This window comes from Chiloscyllium punctatum, chromosome 49 (assembly GCF_047496795.1).
Source record: "Chiloscyllium punctatum isolate Juve2018m chromosome 49, sChiPun1.3, whole genome shotgun sequence".
In the NCBI taxonomy this organism is placed as follows: domain Eukaryota; kingdom Metazoa; phylum Chordata; class Chondrichthyes; order Orectolobiformes; family Hemiscylliidae; genus Chiloscyllium; species Chiloscyllium punctatum.
In genome coordinates this window covers 8,236,077-8,262,070 of record NC_092787.1, presented here as the reverse complement: position 1 = coordinate 8,262,070, position 25,994 = coordinate 8,236,077, and the positions used below count along the sequence as shown (strand labels likewise).

Below are 25,994 nucleotides of genomic sequence, written 5' to 3'. Positions count from 1 at the left end.
TACAGTGCATCCACTGGTTCACCTTCATCCACAGCACATTACTTGTTCAAAACATGCCAATAAATTGGTAAACATGATCTCCCTTCCACAAAATCATGTTGAGCAAAACTTTAGAATGACATAACTATGGCAAGAAATCTGGGAGGATTGCACGAGAAGTTGGGCTGTGGCTTTCTCGATGTCAAGAACGAGACATTGCATTTTCTAACAGAGATTCGGGTATCAAGATGATTATTACTCAGGAGCGATGAGCTAGCATTGCAATGCTGCTGCAATGATACTTTGTAAATAGGGACAGGAACCCAGTTCACAGACTGGAATAAGCTGTATCTTGGTGCTACTTTCTAGCTGTCTTAGCATCTCATGCAATTAGAACATATCTGCATTCTCACAGAGTTTTGCGTTGCCTCTTACAGCAACAACAGAGCCAAACAGCTTGTTTCACTGAGACAGCAGTGCTCAGTTAAGGGGGTGTCCATCTTGTTGTATGGTTCACTGCTACATCAATCTCACAGCTGGACTATGTGCCTGCAGCTTACACAGCAAACACTCTGCATGTGCTGCATGGAATTGGGTATGTCTCAAAGTCTAAACACAGTGATCCTAAGTGAACGGCGGGGTGGGGGGTTCCAGCATGGTTCATGAGAGATCAGTCAAATCGTTTGGCTATGGTTAGGTATCCAGTCAAGATATGCTCTATACAGGGATCAGTGTCTCTGCATTCCCCAGTGAATCACGGTCAACTTGTCATCTGGGTCTGTCCAGTCAGGTTGTTCAAGGAGCTCAACCACAGTCAGTCCATGCAATAAAGTCTGGGGTAAGGGGAATAAGGGGTGAAAGGGGGTTTCTGCATGGAAGGAGACTAGAAAGCTACCAATGGGGATTGGGGTCTGCAAGCTGGGAACTATGGGGTCAAAATTGTAAAGGGTGTAACTGAATGTGTAAGGGGGTATACAGTTAAGCACAGATGGGAATGGGGTATGCAGGCAGGGTGTATTTGTTGAGATTCAATATCAACTTGGCCTTGGGAGGGGGTGGTGAGAGAGCAGTCTATGAGCAAACATTGCACGGTCACCTCATATGCCAGGGGCTGTTTGGGGGCGCAGGATGTAAGGACAGGAAGGGGACGGTGAGGAGGAATCTGAGGAAATGCGAAGCCCATTGGCTACAGGGAATGGATGTACATATTCAGGTCCTCACTGACACGTAAAGATAGAGCCTGGAATGTACTGCCTGAGGAGCCCTTGGTGTCACCTTCCATCAACCTGGAAATTGCAGCTACACAATGGGAGAGAAAATGGCCGCACCCACACCTGGAGTGAGCAGGGTAAGGAGGGACCTGTAAAACCCAGGTTTTCTATAGATGACAACACCACAGACAGACCCATTCACTGCACTGGACATACTCCCGCACCTTCCCAATCCCTGGTGACTCTTATCCATTGTCTATGTCCGATACAAGCCCATGGCACAACCATTGCTGACCATTTTATGCAGAATAACTCCTTTAGCCACTGAGTGATGCTGTTCCAACATCAGTCTAACATGGCGCCTAGTTGCTGGTGTCTCTCCTGTATGTGATGCTCACATTGTCTACACAGGGTAAAATTTACACAATTATACCTTTTTTTCCCTTTTATAAGATTTTTAAAATAACCATAGTTGGTGGGTCCTACCTTGGAATTATTTTTTTCTAATTGGAATATATGTTTTGTGTCATTCTGAATTATTTCCTTAAATATCTGCATTGCATCTCTATTGATCTACCCTTTAACCTAATTTACCAATTCACATTAGTTAACTCTGCATTCAGTCCCTCAGAATTGTCCTTATTCAAGTTTAAAATACTTGAAATTTAGAGTAAAATTCAAGAAAATTACAGTTACTAGTTAAATTCTCTCATTGGAGATGGTCACTACCTGGCCTTTGTGTGGTTGTAATGTTACTTGTCACTGTAACCCAGGCCTGAATATTGTCTGGGTCTTATTGCATTTGGCCATGGACTGGCTCACAGTTGGAGGAGTCACAAATAGTGTTGAACATTGCGCAATCATCAGTGAACTCCACACCTCTGTCTTCATGATGGAGCAAATGTCATTGACAAAGCAACAGACGATAGTTGGGCCTAGGACACTACCCCAAGAAACTTCTGCAGTGAAATCCTGGAACTGAGATAACTGACACTGAACAACCACAATTAGCTTCCTTTGTGCCAGGTATGACTTCACCCATTGGAGAGAATTCCCTTAGATTCCCATTTCATGTAGTTTTGATAAGACTCCTTGGTGCTACCCATGGTTGAACGTGATCTTGACCTCAAGGAGATAAAAAGGGGTAAAAACAATGACTGCAGATGCTGGAAACCAGATTCTGGATTAGTGGTGCTGGAAGAGCACAGCAGTTCAGGCAGCATCCAAGGAACTTCGAAATCGACGTTTCGGGCAAAAGCCCTTCATCAGGAATAAAGGCAGTGAGCCTGAAGCATGGAGAGATAAGCTAGAGGAGGGTGGGGGTGGGGAGAAAGTAGCATATAGTACAATGGGTGAGTGGGGGAGGGGATGAAGGTGATAGGTCAGGGAGGAGATGGTGGAGTGGATAGGTGGAAAAGGAGATAGGCAGGTCGGACAAGTCCAGACAAGTCATGGGGACAGTGCTGAGCTGGAAGTTTGGAACTAGGGTGAGGTGGGGGAAGGGGAAATGAGGAAACTGTTGAAGTCCACATTGATGCCCTGGGGTTGAAGTGTTCCGAGGCGGAAAATGAGGCGTTCATCCTCCAGGCGTCTGGTGGTGAGGGAGTGGCAGTGAAGGAGGCTCAGGACCTCCATGTCCTCGGCAGAGTGGGAGGGGGAGTTGAAATGTTGAACCACGGGGCGGTGTGGTTGATTGGTGCGGGTGTCTCGGCGATGTTCCCTAAAGCGCTCTGCTAGGAGACGCCCAGTCTCCCCAATGTAGAGGAGACCGCATCAGGAGTAACGGATACAATAAATGATATTAGTGGATGTGCAAGTAAAACTTTGATGGATGTAGAAGGCTCCTTTAGGGCCTTGGATAGAGGTGAGGGAGGAGGTGTGGGCGCAGGTTTTACAGTTCCTGCGGTGGCAGGGGAAAGTGCCAGTATGGGAGGGTGGGTCGTAGGGGGGCATGGACCTGACCAGGTAGTCACGGAGAGAACAGTCTTTGCGGAAGGTGGAAAGGGGTGGGGTCTGTTTGAAGGTGGTGGAAATGTCGGTGGATGATTTGGTTGATGCGAAGGTTTGTAGGGTGGAAGGTGAGCATCAGGGGCGTTCTGTCCTTGTGACGGTTGGAGGGGTGGGGTCCCGCACCTCCGCCCTCAGACCCCACCCCTCCAACCGTAACAAGGACAGAACGCCCCTGATGCTCACCTTCCACCCTACAAACCTTCGCATCAACCAAATCATCCACCGACATTTCCACCACCTTCAAACAGACCCCACCCCTTTCCACCTTCCGCAAAGACTGTTCTCTCCGTGACTACCTGGTCAGGTCCATGCCCCCCTACGACCCACCCTCCCATACTGGCACTTTCCCCTGCCACCGCAGGAACTGTAAAACCTGCGCCCACACCTCCTCCCTCACCTCTATCCAAGGCCCTAAAGGAGCCTTCTACATCCATCAAAGTTTTACTTGCACATCCACTAATATCATTTATTGTATCCGTTGCTCCTGATGCGGTCTCCTCTACATTGGGGAGACTGGGCGCCTCCTAGCAGAGCGCTTTAGGGAATATCTCTGGGACACCCGCACCAATCAACCACACCGCCCCGTGGTCCAACATTTCAACTCCCCCTCCTACTCTGCCAAGGACATGGAGGTCCTGGGCCTCCTTCACTGCCGCTCCCTCACCACCAGACGCCTGAAGGAAGAACGCCTCATTTTCCGCCTCAGAACACTTCAACCCCAGGGCATCAACAGTTTCCTCATTTCCCCTTCCCCCACCTCTCCCTAGTTCCAAACTTCCAACTCAGCACTGTCTCCATGACTTGTCTGGACTTGTCCTACCTGCCTATCTCCTTTTCCACCTATCCACTCCACCCTCTCCTCCCTGACCTATCACCTTCATTCCCTCCCCCACTCACCCATTGTACTCTTGTGCTACTTTCTCCCCACTCCCACCCTCCTCTAGCTTATCTCTCCACGCTTCAGGCTCACTGCCTGTATTCCTGACCTCAAGGAGAGCCAGTCCATGACTCCTTTGTCCATGTTGGACTAAGGCTGTAATGAGGTCAGGAGCTTTGTAGGCCTAACAGAATACAAAATGAGTGTCAGTGGGAGGTCCTTGTTGAGTAAACGCTGCTTAATAGAACTGTTGATGATATCTTCCACCATTTTAGACATGGTTGAGAATAGATTGATAGGGCGATAATTGATGAGGTTGGAATTATCCTTTGTTTTACCTGGTCAACTTCCCACATTGCTAGGTAGATGCCAGTGTTGTGGCTGTACCAGGACAGCTTGGGTAGGGATACAGATTGTTCTGAAGTCCAAAACTTCAGTACTATTACTTGATGTTGCGAGGGCCTATAGTCTCTGCAATATCCAGGGCCTTAAGCTGTTCCTTGTTATCACATGGAGTAAATCAAATTGGTTGAAGGTTGCCATCAGTAATGCCGGGGATCTCAGAAGAAGGTCAAGAAGGATTGTTCAGCAGATACTCTAGCTGAAGCAAATATTGCAGGTAATTTAGCCTTATCCAGTAAGTTTCTTAATTGTCTACCACATTCATAACTAAGTATGGCAGGACTACAGGGCTGAGGTGTGATTTATTGGTTGTGGGATTGCTTCGTTCTGTCTCTGGTATGCTGCCTCCACTGCACTGCCCACACATAATCCTGTACTATAGCTTCACCAGCATGACACCTTATTTTAGGTATTTCTCGTGCTTCAACTGACTTGGTCTCCTGCACTGTTCATTCTTTGATCCCCTTACCTCTCTCAGTCCATCCTCCACATGGTACTGAACATTTAAAAGAACTGAGTTATCGCCTGAGGGAGAGGGTAGTGGTCGTTTGGAGTCTTCCTTGCCCACATCTGACCTGATGCTATGAGATTGCACAAGTTCCAGAGTAAACTTTGGGAATTCCCAGGATAACTCCCATCCGTCTGGTTGTTGCTATCTCTGCTGGGCCTGGCCTGTCAGTGGGATGGTGATGATGGTGCTCGCAAGATTGTTTGTAAGGTATGGATCTGCGAGAATGACCATGAATTTCGTTGACAAGTCTGTGGGGCATCTCTCCAAATTTTCTATAAACCCTTTATGTTAGCAAGGAGAACATGGCTTGTGTGCTAAATTGATTTCCAGAGCATTGGTCCAGGTCAAGTAGCCCATCTAGGTTTCAGTCCTTTTTAATCAGACTGCATAGTGGTTGGATACAATGAAGTCACTTTCTAAGCCATTTCAGACTGAATTTTACAGTCAACTACATTGAACATAAGTTCAATGGTAAATTTCAATGGAAACCAAGGAATTCAAAACTAAAATCACCGCAGTAATAACTGATAAACTTTCCATAAATTTTCAAAATCTGCAAGATTGGAGTTAGCAGCTTTTTTTTAATGAACTACCTCATGTTAGAACGACTACACTCTTTGACTAACATTGCATCAGGATATTACAGGAAACAGATCAAAAGCTGATTTCCATAATCTTTGGAAAGAAAGATGACATCCAAATTACAGTCAACAAACCAGTAAGAAATAACATTTTGATAATACCTTTCAGAAGGTATTTCATTGAACCACTGAAAAGAACTAGTTAAAATGTAAATTGGTTTAAACATTTGGTGAAAGGTGAAGTAGGCTGATATTTAAAAGGTTGTGCAGCTAATAAATAAATCCAAAGAAATGAAAAGATGATTTTGCAATTAATTGACTTTAGATGGGAAATTATTTTTCATTGTAAGTGAGGTCTCCTTTGGATTAATTTTACAAAGGCTTTTGTTGCAAAAATTGAATTTATCCTCATAGACTACACAATAAAAGGTTAATCTGAAACACCACAATGAGTGCCTATTTAAAATTGTCGGCAATTTTTCAATTTTCTTATGGACAAGTTCCAGTTGTCACACTATAGTTCCGTTTTCCAATAACTTTGAATTCATTTCGAGAAATTTTGGTAACTAATTGTGCTTCTCAATATTTCAGAAATTCAACCATTTCAAGTTTATATGAACTAAACTCAATAAATCAATTTTTTTAATGTTTTAACAATTCATTTATTTTATGATGTCTATTTGTACCTTTTCATCAGAAAAAGCAATTTATAACTGATGGGCTAGATTTAAATAGTTTTTACTATAGAGTTTAACAATAATTAAGAATTAGAGACAAGACGACTATGTTGGTTTAGACTCAATACATGTTACATGCAAAAATATTTATATCACAATAATTATAAAATTGAGATAATCCACTTTATTCTCTATATGTTTCCACAGCTACATTTTCTGTCCCTATATCTATTTAATTTTTGGTCTTTATATGTTATCCTGCTGAAGGGAAACATTATGAGGGAAACAAAAATTTATAAAGAAAACTTTAAAAAATTTAAAGAATAAACCATCAGATGATGAAAGGAAAAGAATAAAGGAGATGAAAGCAAAAAGAAGCAGCAACTGAAAAAGTAGCAGTTGTACGAAAAGACTGGGAAACCACTGGAGAATTAAAGTAACAAAAGCAACATCAGATTGAGGAGTAACAATTGGGTATACAAAGTATAGAAAGTCACAAATTCAAGGAGCCATGTTGGACACAGATATTCATACAGTGACAAGTGAAAGGGAACTAGTGTACACAATAATCACAATCCCAGAAACAAAAGAATTAATTTCATAATTTAACCATTCTAGACTTTTAAATGTAATGCATAAGACCCAGGCAGCAAACCTATCGGGATATGGAGTCTAAGTATTTCAGGTATACCACAGCATGCTGTGCTAAAAAGTGAAACCAAAATCAGAAAGTTGTCACATTTTATGTGAAATTTTGCCATGATGGAGTGTGAAGAATCTGTCTTCGTTTATCTCCACAACTGATGCAGTTATTGATTTTCGTTGCTTGTTAAAGTTAACCTCTAAAACAGTGCAAAAGAAGCTCTTTTACTATTTTACACAGATCAAATGATTCAAAGTGAGCTAAGGGATAACAGTGACAGATTAAGACAGCAAAGAAAATGGTTGTCAGGGAAACAGGTTGAAAATGAAGCCATACAGCACCACCAGGAGTTTGGAAAAGACCATGTTTAATCTTAGAAATAGCATTTATTCTGTTCACCTTGTTGGAGAGGTATATCAGTCAACTTAAGTAATTATTAATGCTCAGTTCTACTGCCATTCAATGATCAAAACACATTGTTGGAAGTATGGACATGATTGCCTAAATGCAACTGTACAAATCAAATATTGTTGATGAAAATTAGATGTTTTACCTCTTTTTGTTTGTGCAATTGTAAAATGGCGCACAACTGGACTCTGCTCTGAGCAGCAATTATTTGTTCAGAGCTTAGCTTCATGGAGGTGGCAAAGGTATAGATCGATTGTCACTCAAACTTCAGAGTCCCCGCAGAGACGCTGTTGAATTTGATGCATTTTACATCCATGTGACAATAGCATTAAAATTACTCCAGAAAAGGTTAGCCTCATCGCCAATGCATTTTTCTGTCTAAAGTCTTAGTTGTAATTAACACTACTTAATAACAATAATAACCTCTTGTATTTACATAGTACCTTCAACATTGTAAGATGTCCCAAGATGTTTCAGACAGTTATCAGACAGCAAAAAAGTGAACTAGGCAGAAGTGGATACTGCAGATGCTGGAGATTAGAGTGGTGCTGGAAAAGCACAGCAGGTCAGGCAGCATCCGAGGAGGAAGGGCTTGATGAGATCCTGATGAAGGGCTTTTGCCCGAAACGTCAATTTTTTTTCCTGCTCCTCGGATGCTGCCTGACCTGCTACGCCTTTCCAGCACCACTCTAACCTAAAAGTGAAACCAAACTAAAGAAGGGGACACAGGGAATGTGATGGTCTAGTGGTATTATTGGTAGGCTATTAATCCTGAAATGCAGCTATTGTTCTGGGGGCCCAGGTTTGAATCCTGCCACAGCAGATGGTGAAATCTGAATTGAATAAAACAAAATCTAGAGTTAAGAATTTACTGATGACCATAAAAACCAATGTCGATTGTTGGAAAATCCATCTGACTCACGTGCAGGCCAGAGATTCCAGCCCCACAGCAATGTGGTTAATTCTTTACTGCCTTCTGTATGATCTAGGAGGCCTCTCAGTTCAGGGGTAATTAGGGATGAGCAATAGACGTTGATCAGCCAGCAACACCCATATCTCACAAGTGAACACAAAAAAAAGGGATGAGGATTACAAGCCTATCTCCTAAGGTGTCACTTTGAAGTGACAAGTCCTCTGGATGGGAAACCTCCAGGTACAGGGCTCCTTCTGTCTTTGCTGGCAGAATGTATTTTCATTTTAGTATTGCAGGTTTCCCGCCTATCTGCTGCAGGAGAGGAGAGGGCATTGCTAGGGCTTCCTGTGATGGTGGTGATTGTGGTATGGGTGTGGGAGAGATTGCAGTTAGCATGGGAGAAGAAATGACGGTCGTGGGGGTTGACCGTCATGTTCATGGAGGGTTATGATGAGGAGAGAGGAACAGATATCTCACAGGGACTAGGCTTTACAAGCCTGCTGGTGGAACTGAGAGGAAAGAGCCTTGCGAAAACAAACCCACAAGCAGGAAGGCAAAGACAATTAGATGATGGGTGCAAACCTTTTGGTTTCTTGAGGTTATGTACTTAAAAGTGGATCCACTGTTATAGGAGGCACATAATTCTCTGAAAACCTTTCAATGATTGACCCGGGGCAAAGGTTAAAATGTGTGGGCACTGTGTGGCATGGGGAGAAAGGTCACAGGATCTCTTGGTATGCTAATAATGCTGCAATTTGTCATGTTGGATAAGGATACACTGAATGCCAATGAGAGGTTTGAATCAGGGGAGGGAGTTGCTGCGTGTCACCACATGGTTGGGTGTTTGGAATAGCCTCACTATAATGGACTGGGCACCTTGATTGGGCATAGCTCATTGGCTAAATGCCAAGTGACTGAAAATGAGCTGCAATTCCACCTCCAAATGGAAGTCCAGCTTACTTCCATTCATGTTCACAACTCGCCATTCCCTGAGTGTTCATCGTATACAAATACATAAAGAGGTTCCTATGACCAGGGGCAGCGTTGGCTGTTCTGCTGCTGACACATCACCCTTTAATCTAATGAATTCAACTCAATGTTGGGAAACTGGGATTCTGCCCCCTGTTTAGTGAAGAACTCTGACAGCCTGGCACGTTACCTGCTCTTAAGACTCAAATAAGTTGTGCTGTTAAAGGTCAAGTGCTTAATTTCCTACTTTCCATGCAGTTAACTCTGGCGAGTACAGCTGTGTAACGATTAGGTGTTCTAATATAAAACTGCCTGTAAATAAGGCAGCAATGGGTCAGAAATGACAGTGAAGAATAATTGTGTCCCTACCTCTGAACCAGGAGTCCTGGGTTCAAGTTTTATTTGCTTCAGAGGTGTGTCATAACACATTTGAACAGGTTGAATCAAGTTATCCATCTTAGATTAGATTAGATTACTTACAGTGTGGAAACAGGCCCTTCGGCCCAACAAGTCCACACCGCCCCGCCGAAGCGCAACCCACCCATACCCCTAACCTAACACTCCGGGCAATTTAGCATGGCCAATTCACCTGACCTGCACATCTTTGGACTGTGGGAGGAAACCGGAGCACCCGGAGGAAACCCACGCAGACACGGGGAGAACGTGCAAACTCCACACAGTTAGTCACCTGAGGCGGGAATTGAACCCGGATCTCTAGCGCTGTGAGGCAGCAGTTCTCACCACTGTGCCACCGTGCCGCCCAAAACTATTCCCCAAAACTGACTGCACAGAAACTGCACATCACCTAACAAGCAGTCTCTGTTATCCACAAGGTTTCGAGCTCTTAGCGAGAAAATGTTGCTGTGTTAACATTATAGCCACCATGCATCTGTACTAAATCTTAAAGCATTGTGCTGGCAACTATGCTAATTAATTACACTATACAAAATGTCAACAACAAAGACCTTAATCAGTGCAGCGAAAGAAAACAAGTAAACTTGATTTAAAAACGTGCAATTACAAAATAGATGTCTGATAAAAGATTATTGGAATAAAGTTAATCATGACTTAAAAGTCACTTATTTATTCCATAATAATGCATAAAAAGCTGCTACTCTACTAGCTTCGTTTTTGAATTGGTAACTTCCAACATATAAATAGATCGAAAATACGACATTTTCATTTCATGTGTCACTGCAGAAGTCAAGGGGACTAAAGTACTCACTGTTAGAGTAAAAAGGACAGGCCCAACAAAGGCCCAGATGATCTCACTCTGAATGTTCAGCCAACAATGATTGTCTGCTATGTATTTGTCACCAGTAGTTGCTAGGGTGATGGCCACAATAAAAACTGGGAATCCTAAAGAAAAAATGCAGAAAATGTTTTCAAGCTTCACATTAAATGCATTTCCATAGCTTTTTTGTGTGTGTGTGTCTAACAAACTGAACTTCATGTATTTACTTTGCCTAAGTATATTGTTCATTAGCTGTTATAAGCATCAGATTTCTATAATGAGAAAATGTAAGTCGATGCAGACAAAACAGCAAATGTTTCAATACCACTTTAACATTAAAAGCAACACTGATAAAGCAATATAAAGTACAGGCACTAAACCCCAATGCAAGACTAAATATTGGGTCACGCGAGCTATGGTCACAAATCCAGGGTAAATCTAGCAGCGGGTCATGTGTGTGGCAAAACCAGTGGGAAGTCCACAAATAATTATACAATGATTTGGGCTCATGTACAAATACACAAGCACTGCACATAAATCACCAGACACAAATCGACATTTGCTAAACAAAATGCACGACCCTTTTCCATGTGATAAAAAGACTCTTCCCTCATTCATCTCTTTCTTGCCCCACTTGTCTCACCATCTCCATGGATAAAGACACATGAATTTCGAGACAAAAAAAAATCAAGATCCATCAATTCAAAATATGAACTATTTTTCACTTCGTACATATACAGCGTGAGCTGCTGTGTATTTCCAAGGTTTCCAGTTTTTATTTCAGATTCACAGACCTGCAGTATTTAGATTTGGAGGTAAATGTAGTTTCCCATCTACCATATTGATAGTCTTATGATAGAATTTTATTGGAATTATTAATCATTCATGGCAATCAATCTCTGTCAGTTACTCTACCACAAGTCTCTGCTATTACATGTCCCGTCTCTTCAACTTTATTTTCCTTTTGGATTTCTTGGAAGCCTGGACCCTTTCCACTTGCTGTTTCAATGGTTGTATGGTTTCAGCATCCTGTGTGAGTATGGCATTGTTAGCATCTATTTCTGAAAGGACTGTCCCCTTATGTGAGTTACAGATTCTTGTATCCACATCTTCACCTATTTTTGCAGGTCTGTCTTTTTCTCCAATACAGCTGTGAGCTTAAATCGATGTTTCTGTTGCTGCTCCCGCAGAACTTGATTGACTTCTCATTACTGCATATTTAAAGTTTTATATTGTGTAGGTTTCTTCATGGCTTCCCATGTTTGTGGGTACATTTTAAAAAGATATTTCAGGGATAGCACATTGGCATTTTCCTGTATAGCAGTCTTAGAGGAAAACAAATAGTCTTGAGTTTTCTGAGAACAGTTAAGGAGAATATTTGTAAACACTTCAGACAGTGGATGGCATCAATATCTACCATGAGACTGTGTTATGGTCCCAGCTGTTACTGTTGGAGAAGTGAAATCCCAGAAAGAAATCAGGCTTGAAAGATTATATTGTGTTTTTCTTTTAATGCAGCGGAGAGGCTTTTCACTGAACATAAGCATACAAATCTGCAGATTTAGATTTAGTAATAACACGAGTTTATCACACAAAAGAAATAACATTAACATAAACCAAATCAAGCCGAAATACAACACTGTTTGAAAGATTTTAGAACACACAGCAAAACAAAATTCCATACACTCTCCAACATTGCACGTTTATAGTTAATCAAAAAAAAGAGAAATTCCTTCCCTATCATACCTGTATGTTTGACTTGTGAGTTATGATGACTCTTTTCCCTTGATGACTCATACAACTGAAGTCTTGGATTTTCTCAGCTTTAAATAACCAGTACAGATGTCAAAACAAATGCTCTTGCTCTTAAAAATTCACAAATTATATTCTTTCACTGATATAACATATTTCTTTAATTGCTTTGAACAATCTCATTTTATATGAGCTACTATACTTGCTGTTGGACCCAGCTCATTGAATTGCCCAAAAGCTTCTGGATATCTTTTAAAGATTAGATTACTTACAGTGTGGAAACAGGCCCTTCGGCCCAACAAGTTCACACCGACCCGCATACCACCCAGACCCATACACCTACATTTACCCCTTCACCTAACACTATGGGCAATTTAGCATGGCCAATTCACCTGACCTGTACATTTTTGGATTGTGGAAGGAAACCGGAGCACCCGGAGGAAACCCACGCAGACAAGGGGAGAATGTGCAAACTCCACACAGAGAGTTGCCTGAGGCAGGAATTGAACCCAGGTCTCTGGCGCTTTGAGGCAGCACTGCTAACCACTGTGCCACCGTGCCACCCCAAAGACTTGTTCATCTCAGCTTCTGCTATTTGCTGGCTTAATATCTTCTCTCTCCAGTCATTAACCCTCACAGAATTACAAGCTTCCATTAACACTGAAGGAGGCACAAACCAACCTAGTTAATTTTTAACTGAGCTGAAAATGTGTTGCTGGAAAAGCGCAGCAGGTGAGGCAGCATCCAAGGAACAGGAGAATCGATGTTTCGGGCATCAACCCTTCTTCGGGCTGATGCCCGAAACGTCAATTCTCCTGTTCCGTGGATGCTGCCTGACCTGCTGCGCTTTTCCAGCAACACATTTTCAGCTCTGATCTCCAGCATCTGAAGTCCTCACTTTCTCCTCCTAGTTAATTTTAAAAACATTTCACAAAATGGATCAACACCCATATGCCACTAGATTGAAATCTAAAATCTAAAACAAAAGCAACATATAAAAATCACAGACTTTTTGTTATGTTTGACAGTGTGAAAAATGTGTTCATCATGCTTTGTCTCATTGTGTACTTCATTTCAAGACTCACTGGGGATTGTGCAAGGTAGATCGAGCCCCACTCTTTTCTAAGTCATCACAAATGTGAAAATTTAATAAAACTACCAAAAATCCCAATTTTCCTGTCTGATTGGACAAGGACTTCAGGGTCCTTCAGTAAGAGCAAAAATAATTCTATTTATTGTAACATACTTCACAGTAACAAATCAATTCTGATTTATGTCACTTAAATTTCACCCTTTTTAAAATTCACACACACATGAATGCATGCACGCACAATGAGAAAAATCAAAACACATATTATGATTTTGACATGCCAGTGTTGGACTGGGGTGTACAAAGTTAAAAATCACACAACACCAGGTTATAGTCCAACAGGTTTATTTGAAAGCACTGCTCCTTCATCAGGTTGTTGTGGAGTTTAAGATCATAAGACTCTGAATTTATAGCAAACATTCTTCTATTCCACAACCACCTGATGAAGGAGCAGTGCTCCGAAAGTTAATGTTTCCGAATAAACCTGTTAAACAAATATTATGAATGGAGGGAAAAAAAAGCATCATCAGTATCATCAGTCTAAAATACAAACCTAGATAGGTTGGTTTCATAATCCTTTTGAATCTTCAGTGATGCCATGCAGTTATCTGCATGGTGATGATCAATCTTTAGTTCAGTGATTAATTCATATTTCCGTTTCCTTTGGGTTTTGGAATTATTTCTTTCAGTGTCTCTGAATGGATTATTTCTGCTCTGTTGACAGAGTGCAACTTTACAGAGAAGGGGGAGATATATTGATGCAAACAACTTCGACAGGTTGCCTTGCTTCTCTCATTTATTTTATTCATAGAGTCCATGTCCATCTCCAGCTTAACCAATTAGAAGGTTCTGAATCCTCCTGATCCCACAACAACTGGTGCCAGTTCATATGCATTGAATGGCCACAAACAGTTACAATTTCTCAAATGCATCAGTTAGCTTTGTTTATTCTTCTGAATTGCAAATGCCGCTTTGTACATTTTCCCTTTATTACAAGCAGTGTCCATTTTTCACTTTTTGTCTATCGTCCAAAAAAAAGTCTTATCTCTTGTAATCATTAGATGTTAGTTTGTGAATTATTTCATGCCTCATGTGGGAAGCCAGTTGATCTTTGTAATAGTTTGAAGGTACTTGTGTGCAGTCCATTTGGGTCGTTACACAACTCTTTGTGGCTACATCAACCTTCGTTCATCTGTATAGCCTTTGTCAGTAGCCTTTTCTGTTATAAATCTTATAAAATTGATAGAAAGCTGGACATTTCCTCGGTGCAAATCAGAGGCCACATCTCCCTGGGGTCACATTCTAGTAATTGTGTCAACTATCAGGTTTTTCTCAAGCACCTTAGCATGATTGAAGAGTGGTGACATGTGTTAACCTGCTGGCTGATTGTTCAGACACAATAAGCCTCATCGGCATGATGTTCACCACTGCTGCCACCATGTCATGTTAATGATTATGGTCTAATAAACAATCGTTAATCGGGGTAGATTAACTTTGTGGGTTAGTTTACTTGAAACAGTAAAACATAAAAAGTTACGAAGCAGTCTTAACAGTAAACCAAATAATGTCTGTGTCTATGTGCAGTTTGGAAACCCACAGTAGACTAACTGCCAGGCAGCACTGCAGTATTGTGGAACACACTGCACCTTAAGTGTTTAGACACAAACCTTTTAAAAGTCAAGGTACACGTGAGCAAAGGCATTGGAATTCTGTGACCCTGCCTCTCTGAATGTGTTCTAGCACTCAATGTTTGATTTTCATGGTGACCTCGTTCAAGGTGGTCGGGGAGGTTGTCTGCATTGATTGTCAACACCATAAATGAGCTTGCAATTCATCACAAATTAAATATTTAACATAGTTACACCATGTCCATTTGGGACTTTTCTGTGGTTGTTGAATTGTGAGAGCGTTGTATTGCTAATTTCTGCATCTGAGACCTACTCTGCTCTTTCCCAAAAAATCCTTCATAAAATGATTATCTAACCATTTTTAGTTGTGTTTGACTGAACTGCCACAAATTTTTTAACGCTGTAATTCATAAACTTCAAAAAAAGAAGCACTACCGTCAAAATCCAATCAAACGTATCAAAATAAATAAATATTTGCTGCTTCAATTTTTCTCTTCTTATAAGAATAATCACTGCCATAAATTTTCCATGATTGTTTTGGGCTGTTCTCCAAAAAAACAGCAGTAAATACAACTTCCAGGACAATGCAATAACAACTTGCACTTAAATGACATGTTTAATGCAGTGAAACATCCCACAGCACATCACTCTGCATTGTTCAACAAAATTTGACACTAAATCAGATAAGGAGGTATTAGGACGAGCAATCTAAACCTAAAGAGTCACATAGGTAGATTTTAGAAAAGGCCTGAAAGGAAAATGATAGAGAAAAACTTAGGGAGACAATTCCAAGGCATAGAAACTTGTTAGCTGAAAGCACAATAATGGAATTATCTCATATATGATGAGCAAGATAATATAATTGAAAAAAAACATATGGAGCTCCTGGAGGATTGTGGGGCTTGAGATAAGGTGGACCAAACATGAAGGGATAAGAATTTGAAAATTGACACCTTGCTAGTGTAGAAGCCAACATAGCTCAATGAGCCCAGTTTGTAATGGGGGCCTAACCCATTTTAGAAAACAGGCAACAGAATTATGGATGAACTCCAGTTTACAGTGAGTCCAAGATGGAAGGCTAGAGAGCATTGGAATAGTCAACTACCTCAACAAGAGCTGGGAGGCAGTGGCACATGCTTTAATCATCCAGAGTCCTAGACTAACATTCTGAGTTTGAATCCCACCTTGTGGAGGTGGTAAAATTCCAGTGAAAGGCTGGAATTTAAAGCTAGGTTAATATAATCTAGGAGTAGGCCATTTGGCCCTTCAGCAGGACATCAATAAGAAATAAGAGCAGCTCATGTTGATCTGCAGCAATCTTCTTCATGATATCAGACTAAACAAACCTTTCTATTTAAAATTATGATCAACAGATTTCATTTGGGGGTTGAAATAAACACAAACTTAATTGGATTGAAAAGTTCACATCACTCTGCTTTTTAAGAAGTGCAAAAGCAGGGAATTACGGAGCAGTTAGCCTAACATCTGTGCCAGGGAAATTGTCGGAGTTCAAGATGAAAGGCTGGAGAGTATTGGAATAGTTAACTACCTAGATGAGAGCTGGGAGGTAGTGGTACTTGCTTTAGCAATCCAGAGCCCCAGACTAACATTCTGAGTTTGACTCCCACCTTGTGGAGGTGGTAACATTCCAATGAAAGGCTGGAATTTAAAGCTATCACATTTCCAATGCCTCCCCCCCCCCCCACCAAGTCCGTCCTCCCTACCTTTTATATTAGTCTGCTGGACAATCTTTCCTCATTCCTGAAGAAGGGCTTATGCCCGAAAAGTCGATTCTCCTTCTTCTTGGTTGCTGCCTGACCTGCTGCGCTTTTCCAGCAACACATTTTCAGCTGGAATTTAAAGCTAGGCTAATATAATCTAGGAGTAGGCCATTTGGCTCTCCCTGCTCCTCGGATGCTGCTTGACCTACTGTGCTTTTCCAGCACCACTCTAATCTAAAAATTTGGCTCTTTAAGCTTGCTCCACCATCCAATATAAGTAGAGACTATGTTTCAATTGTCAGAAATATCTATCTGACTCACTATTCTCCTCTAGGGAAGGAGTCTATCATCCTTACCCTGTCTGGCCTATATGTAACACCAGTCCTTCATCAGTTTGGCTGACTCTTATTACTCTCTGGAACATCAATGACGGGGAAATTGAACACTTTCAAAAATTTCAGTTAAACAGGGAGAACTGGCATGAAGAGGTGACTGAGTTAGTGTACAGGGGAATATCTATGCATATGTTTATATGGACTTTAAGAAGACATTCAATCAGGTTCCACATAAGAGACTAAATAAAAACCGAAATAACTGAATGCTGTAAATCACAAACAAAAATGGAAATTGTTGGAAAAGCTCAGTAGGTCTGGCTGCATCTGTGAAGAGAACAGAGTTAAAGTTTTGGGTCCGGTGACCCTTCCTCAGAACTGTTGGTACCCAGGAACATGTCAGTTTTTATGCAGAAAGTGGGCTAGAGGGATGGGGTAAGGAGTAAACCATTGGTGGGGAGAGAGGCCAAAGAGAGAGAAGAACAGTTCGACAGACAAAGGAGTGGATAACAATCTGGCTGGGAGGGTGAACAGCTGTTAATGAGGGCTGTCAGTGGCTAACAATGGGTTGTGTGTAGTAGCAGACTGTGTGATAACAAGGCCTGGTGTGTGGGAATGGGTGCTAGGACTTAGCAGAGTTCAAGCCCTAAAGTTATGGAACTCGATATTGAGTCCAGAAGGCTGCAGGGTGCCCAAGGGGAAAATGAGGTCCTGTTCTTCCAGCTTATACTGAGCTCGGCTAGAGCACTGCAGCAAGCCTGAGACAGAGATGTTGGCCAGGGAACAGGATAGGGTGTCGAAGCGGCAGGCAACTGGAAGCAGGCAGAACATAGGTGTGCTGTGAAGCAGTCACCCAGACTGTGCTTACGTTCTGCCTGCCAGAAGTGTCTCACAAAGCTCTGTTTTAGGGCCTCAATTATTCACATTATTTATTTACGACTTGGATAATTGCATATATCCAAACCTGCTGATGACACAAAGTGGTATCATAGACAGTGTAGATGAGAGCATGAAACTACAAAGGGATATTGTTAAGACTAAGTGAATGGGAATAATTGTGGCAGATGTATGTGCGAGGTTATTCATTTTGGACTGAAAAGGGATAGATCAGGGTACTTTCTATCTGATATGAAGTTAAATATAGTGGATGTCCAAAGAAATTTGGGTTTTTGGGTGCATAGATCTAAAAAATGACACAAACAGATCTTGAAGATAATCAAGAAAGCTAATGGAATGCTGAATTTTATGTCAAGAGGACTGGAGTCTAAAGATGTAGAAGTTATACTACAGTTATACAAAACCCTCGATTAGTCTTCAGTTGGAGTATTGTGAGCAGATCTGGGCACCACACCTTCGGAAGAATCTACTGAACTTGGAGACAGTAAAACACATGTTTACATGAATGATACCTAGACTTCATGACTTATAAGGCAGAAGTGGGTCCTGCAGTTGCGGGAAATTAGAGTCAAGATTAGAGTGGTGCTGGAAAAGCACAGCAGGTCAGGTAGCATCTGAGGAGCAGGAAAAATCGATATTTCAGGCAAAAGCCCTTCATCAAGCCATTCCCGTCAATTTTTCCTGTTCTTTGGATGCTGCCTGACCTGCTGTGCTTTTCCAGCACCACTCTAATCTTGACTACATGAATTATATGGAGAGATTATACAAATTAGGCCTGTTTTCTCTAGAATTCAGAAGGTGAAGGTGATCTGATTGAAGTCTTCGGAGTATTAACAGAAAAAGCCAAGATAAACTATTTCCGCTGGTTGGGAATTCTAGAACTAGGGGGCATATTCAGACAATTTAAGCGGGCATTGGATAGGTATATGGAGGATAGTGGGTTAGTGTAGGTTAGGTGGGCTTTGATCGGCGCAACATCGAGGGCCGAAGGGCCTGTACTGCGCTGTATTGTTCTATGTTCTATGTTCTATAATTACAGCTTGACCGTTCAGGAGAGATGTAATGAATTCTATTCACAATGGGTGGTAGATGATTGAAACTCTCTTCCACAAATGGCAGTGAATGCTGCATCAGTTGTTAATTTTAAATCTGAAAGAGATAATGTTTTGTGAAGCAGTAAGGGATATGGGCCACAGATCGCCATGACCTCACTGAGTGGTGAAAAAGGCTCAGGGATCTGGATGACCTACTCGTGTTCTTATGTTCCAATGTTCCTATAATTCAGATAGGTCACCCATGTAGAAAAACAATAATGAGCTAACAAGACATATTGAGAAAGAACATTAACGCCCTGATACTCTTAACAACAGCAGTAAAAACTGAACAGAGAATGTAATTGTATGCCACAGTTAATCCTTGAAGTGCTGTGAATAGCTTCAACCTCTCCCTGCAGCAGGCCACTGTCCCTGCCTGTTTCAAGAGGGCCAACATCATCCCTCTGCCTAAGAAGGATCATGCAACATGTCTCAATGATTACCGCCAAGTGGCCCTAACTTCGATGGTCATGAAGTGCTTTGAAAGGCAGGTCATGGCATTAATCAACTCCAGCCTCCCCACTACTCTTGACCCACTCCAAATTGCCTAAGGGATCACCGGCTTCATGTCAGATGCCATATCACTTGCCCTTCACGCCTCCCTAGAACATCTTGACACCAAGAACAGCTACGTAAGAATCCTACTCATTGACTACAGTTCAGCCTTCAACACTATTATCCCCTCCAGACTGATTACTAAACTTAGTGATCTCAGATTAAGCCTCACTCTCTGCAACTGGATCCTCAGTTTCCTGACCCACAGGCCACAATCAGTGAAGATTGGGAACAATATTTCATCATCACTAACACTCAACACTGAAGCCCTCCAGGGGTGCGTACTCAGCCCCCTACTGTACTCACTGTATATCCATGACTGCGTCGCCAAATACCAGACTAATGGCATTTACAAGTTCACTGATGACACTAACATAGTTGGTTGAATCTCAGATGGCAACGAAACAGACTACAGACGGGAGGTGGAAGACCTGGAAAAGTGGTGCACCGAGAACAACCTAACTCTCAATGCCAGCAAAACCAAGGAACTCATTATTGACTTTCAGTGGGATGTTACTCATGCCCCCTACACATTTACAGCACAGAGGTGGAACGAGTGGAGAGTGTCAAGCTCCTGGGAGTGGTCATCCACAATAAGCTTTCTTGGACTCTTCATGTGGACGCACTGGTTTTAAAGGCTCAACAATGTCTCTTCTTCCTCAGGCAGCTGAGAAAATTTGGCATGACGGCGAATACCCTTGCCAATTCTTATAGGTGCACCATCGAGGGCATTCTGCCTGGATGTATCACTACCTGGTACAGCAACTGTATCATTCAAAATCGGAGATGGCTACAGAGACTGGTGAACTCGGCTCAGACAATCACAAAGGCCAACCTCCCTTCTATAGAATCCATCTACCAGGCCCGCAGTCAAGAAAAAACTGCCAGCGTTCTTAAAGATCCATCCCACCCTGGCAATGTTTTTCTACAACCTCTACCATCAGGAGAAGGTACAGAAGCCTGAACACATTCACCAGCCGGTTTTGCAACAGTTTCTACCCTACTGTTGTTAGAATACCGAATGGACTCACAAATTCTTAACATTTGCCTGTCCCTGTGTTTTTGTTTTTGCTGCTGTTTACCTATTATTTACTATCTATGCTGCTTAACTACGTGATCTGCCTGTATTGCTCGCAAGACAAAGCTTTTCACTGAGCCTCGGTACACGTGACAATAAATTAAATTCAATGAATTGAGGTTAGCATATTAAAGCACGATTGTGCTTTCATCATTACTTACAAAACAATAGGCAGTTTGACACATGAAAACCTGTCAAACATTAACTTTATCACATTGTTAGTACAAATAGAATGATTTAAAGACTTTGGAGCCATGTTTCAATGAACTGGAAGCCACATTTTAATAATTGTGATTTCACCTCCAGAAAGAAGAGGGTCACACAGGCAATGGTGGAAACTGGGAAGTAGAATATGACACATTTGTTCAAACTGAGGCCAGTTAAAATAAACAAACAACTTGGGCAAGGTGGCAAAGAAAAAGAGCTAAACGGAAGATAAAATAAGTGTTAATGCATTAATATTCTTGACATCTGAGAAGCAGAATTATTGTTGTATTGTACCCTGTCCACATCGCTGTGTATATATATTGAAGGCATGACTTTTACAGAGTCTAGACATGACACCCACTTTAAAAGGCAGGCAAGGCAAGACAAGGGAAGGGGCGGCACGGTGGCTCAGTGGTTAGCACTGCTGCCTCACAGCACCAGGGACCCGGGTTCAATTCCAGCCTCGGGCGACCGTGTGGAGTTTGCACATTCTCCCCGTGTCTGTGTAGGTTTCCTCCCTCTTCATCCAAAGATGTGTAGGTTAGATGAAGTGGTCATGCTAAACTGCCCATAGAGTTTGGTGCATTAGTTAGGGGAAATGGGTCTGGGTGGGTTATTCTTTGGAGGGTCAGTGTGGACTAGTTGGGCCGAAGGGCCTGTTTCCACACTGTAGGGAATCTAATCTTTAAAAAAAAGGACTAGCTGAGTTACTATCACAGACATCTTTTGTGTTGTAGCTATACATATAATCATAGAGTTTGGTGCATTAGTTAGGGGAAATGGGTCTGGGTGGGTTATTCTTTGGAGGGTCAGTGTGGACTAGTTGGGCCGAAGGGCCTGTTTCCACACTGTAGGGAATCTAATCTTTAAAAAAAAGGACTAGCTGAGTTACTATCACAGACATCTTTTGTGTTGTAGCTATACATATAATTCGTTTCCCTCATCTACATAATTTGCCACTTCCCTGAGTTAAAAGCTGTTTTTAAGAAAAGCAAGATCATTATTAATAACATATTAAACAGTGAGTTTACCCCAACCAATCAGATAGTAGTATTTCATTCTTTTCTCTTCATTAATATTGACAGTGACGACCTTACTCCAGAGAAGTATTCCTTCCACCAGCATCCAGGCAAAGGCAGCCATGAAGAGCAAATGTAGCATAGCTGTTACAATAGAACATGCCACCTAGTGGAAGAGAGATGTACTATAAATCAGACTCATTCAGTTGCCCTCATGTTTTACACTGAAAAGAAAATTGCATAAGCAATCAAGGATAGCTCTGGTATGATTATGTTCTTTACAGTTAGATACAGTCTCTACAAAATTCTAGCCCTAACTGAGAAATAATTGTTACCAATGCAATCTAACCTATAATGAGTTATATTTCCTTCTTCATTTAATATAAACAGTCAGCATATTATACCTTATATATGCAGCATAAAGTATTTTGCAAGTATGTATATAATTGTGTACTATTAAAAAAAATTCCAAAATCCTGAAGTGACAAACTATTTTTTTCCATTTGCAGCTACATGAAGCATAAACTTGAGCATCCTTGGCACGAGTATTTCCATTGGCATGGCATTGTGGGCAAAGGAGCACAGAAAATCTGGAGAAACCAGGTTTAAGTCAATTAATTAGGTACTGGGAAGCCTTTCCTCATGCAGGCGCTCACCCACAACTCCCCCTCCCACTCCGCCAAGGAGATGCAGGTCCTTGGCCTCCTCCATCGCCAGACCATGGCAACCCGACGCCTGGAGGAAGAGCGCCTCATCTTCCGCCTAGGAACCCTCCAACCACAAGGAATGAATGCAGATTTCTCCAGCTTCCTCATTTCCCCTCCCCCCACCTTTTCTCAGTCCCAACCCTCGGACTCAGCACCACCTTCTTGACCTGCAATCTTCTTCCCGACCTCTCCGCCCCCAACCTCTCTCCGGCCTATCACCCTCACCTTAACCTCCTTCCACCTATCGCATTCCCAACGCCCCTCCCCCAAGTCCCTCCTCCCTACCTTTTATCTTAGCCTGCTTGGCACACCTTCCTCATTCCTGAAGAAAGGCTTATACCTGAAACGTTGATTCTCCTGTTCCTTTGATGCTGCCTGACCTGCTGCGCTTTTCCAGCAACACATTTTTCAGCTCACTCACAACACACAAGTATCTGAGATCAAGATTCACGTTAAACTAAGGGCACTATTTATTCGGGCAGGCAGAGGTTCTGACCAACCTCAAACCTTCACCACCCTCCCAACCCCACCCTCCCAATCCCACCATACCCAACCCCACCGTACCCAACTCCACCATACGCAACCCTGCATTAAAGTTTCCAGTAAATGTTTAGAGCTATTAAAGTGACAAGTCTATGACAATGAGCAAATCAGAAAGTACTCTTTAGCTTAACATTGAACTTGACTGTTCAGACATAGATATGTTTTCATTTTTATCTATTAATATCTCCTGCCTGAGTCTTCCAAACCTCACTTCATTCATCCACACCACCTCCAATCCCCAAGAATGTCTCTTCCCTTCCTCCTGACTTGCCCTCTTTCTACTGCCCAGCGACAGTATAGCCACTTTATCAGAGATTCTGCCCCTTCGGACTGTCACCAAGGTTAATGTTACCTTCCTCAGCAATGGTTCCTGACTCTGGAGGTGCTGCTGAGGCTCAGCCACTTGCTAATCCGATTGGCCAGTAGCTCTTCAAGGCGGAGCTTTCTCCGGAGTGAGGGGCTTAAGTCCTGTCTCCTCATAATTAACACTCCACAGGGAGTTAAATGGTAGTGTGGCTACCGACATTACTGGGGATGCACTGCCTGACATGTTCAGTAGCTGAATGAGAATCACCACCATCTGAACAATCCTGCCCATTATATCAAAAATCTCAGACCTCAAACTCAAATCCTTCCATGATATCCACTGACCCTGCAAACACCTTCAGCCTCACCTGGTTCCCTTGGTCTGTTCACATTTGCTAATGCTCGCAAATCATTGCTCAGCAAATCCTCAGCCACCTTAGCCCTACTCTAAGCAGAGTCCCCTCATTAAACTCTATTACTTTTTCAGTTCTTCACTTTTCAAAACATTTTTTCAACTAGGATTTCTCAACTCTCCTATCATAATTCAGCATCCGTTCATTTCGTCTATTTTTTTTCCCCTGCATCTTGTCTGAGATATTTACTACTTTATATGTATCATATGAATTCATGTTCCACTTGTAAGATAAATGTTTATGCATTCCTTTACTTAGTACTTTTTAAAAGTCAGATAGAGTCATAGAGTCATAAAGCATGGAAACAGATCCTTCGGTCCAAACAATCCATGCTGGACATAATCCCAAACTAATCTAGCCACACCTGTCAGTGCTTGGCCATTATCCCTCCAAACATTTTTTATTCTTATCCAAATGTCTTTTTAACATTATAACTGTACCTGCATTCACTACTTCCTCTGGAAGTTCATTCCATACATGAACCACTCTCTGCATAAAAAGTTACCCCGCATAACTTATTAAAATCTTTCTCCTCTCACCTTATAAATACACCCCCTTAGTTTTGAAATTCACCACTCTAGGGAACAGACACTTGTCATTCACTCTATCAATATCCCTCATGATCTTATAAACCTCTATAAGGTCACCCCTCAACTTACTACGCTTGAGTACGAAAAGGTCCTGAGCTATCCAGCATCTCCTTATGACTCAACCCCTCCATTCCCAGCAACATCCTGGTAAATCTTTTCATAACCATGTCCAGCTTAATAATATCCTTCCTACAACCAGGCGTCCAGAACTGGACACAGTACTCCAGAAGAGGCATCACCAACATCTTGTACAACCTTAACATGACATCCCAACTCCTGATAACTGTAACTTATGGCACAGTCACTCTTCAACCTACTCATAGCACCAGTTCTATAGCAAGAACTCTCTGCACCCACACTACCAATACTTTACTTTACCTTAAAACATTTTTCTTGCCAATAGCTTCTTCCCTAATCCATTCAATTTGCAATTTAAATTCTGTGAACTCTAACCCACCCATTGACTGTCTGCAGCCTATAAATTGATTTTTCGAATTCCAGATACACAATTTATTCTAATTTATCAATGCATTAGCTCAAATGAATTAGAATTAGAATCCCTACTGTGTGGAAACAGGCCCTTCAGCCCAACAAGTCCACACCGACCCTCCAACGAGTATCCCATCCAGATCCATTCCTCTACATTTACCCTGACTAATGCACCTAACCTATACATCCCTGGACACCATGGGCAATTTAGCATGGCCAATTCACCTGACCTGCACATCTTTGAATTGTGGGAGGAAACCCACACAGACATAGGGAGAATGTACAAACTCCACACAGACAGTCGCCTGAGGCTGGAATTGAACCCAGGTCCCTGGTGCTATGAGGCAGCAGTGCTAACCACTGAGCCACCATGCCACCCCTACTTATTATATTTTCCCCTATTATACCTTCATAGAATTCTAAAAAAAAACTGCTTGAAGATTAAATGCTTAAACTTATGATTGAATTTAGTATCTTGTGCCTTGTCCTGTACACGCAAATAGTTTTTGTTACAATAGACAGCAATACTTTTTCAATTTAATTACAATTGTACCAGCTTTATGTTTCAAGAATCAAGGCACAACATTTGCTAAAAGCTTGCATTGACTTTCTGGTCTCCATGTATTACCATGCAAACTAAAGTTTTTCTGAAATTTCCAGGACTTTATCTCTAGTTCAAACCTAATTTCTTATGTACCAAATGCCTAGGTTAATTCCATGTTGGTCAGATAGTTCACCAATCCCCAGCTGGTTTTGATGGCTATTTTCATTAATTACTTTATGAATGCATTTCCTATTCCAGTGTTTCATGCTATTCATTGTAAAAAAAAATGCAAAGCTCAGGTATACTTCTGACTCACTCCTCTTAAAATGCGTGTTTCCATTTACAATTTAGAGTCATAGAGATGTACAGCATGGAAACAGACCCTTCAGTCCAATCTGTCCATGCCGACCAGATATCCCAACCCAATCTAGTCCCACCTGCCAGCACCCGGCCCATATCCCTCCAAACCCTTCCTATTCATATACCCATCCAAATGCCTCTTAAATGTTGCAATTGTACCAGCCTCCACCACATCCTCTGGCAGCTCATTCCATACACATACCACCCTCTGCATGAAAAAGTTGCCCCTTAGGTCTCTTTTATATCTTTCCCCT

At 41.9% G+C, this 25,994-nt stretch overlaps 1 protein-coding gene across 4 annotated transcripts in view; it reads right to left on the bottom strand.

Annotated features, from left to right (window-relative positions):
* Positions 1 to 25,994, bottom strand: part of adgrd2 (adhesion G protein-coupled receptor D2) — a 150,960-nt gene that overhangs the window by 83,172 nt on the left and 41,794 nt on the right. For all 4 annotated transcript variants that reach the window (XM_072566238.1, XM_072566237.1, XM_072566236.1 and 1 more), the window contains exons 17-18: positions 21,801 to 21,954; positions 10,407 to 10,540 (exon numbers count right to left, since the gene is read on the bottom strand). In XM_072566238.1, the coding sequence (XP_072422339.1) occupies positions 10,407 to 10,540; positions 21,801 to 21,954 (288 nt within the window). The remainder of the gene's footprint in view (positions 1 to 10,406; positions 10,541 to 21,800; positions 21,955 to 25,994) is intronic.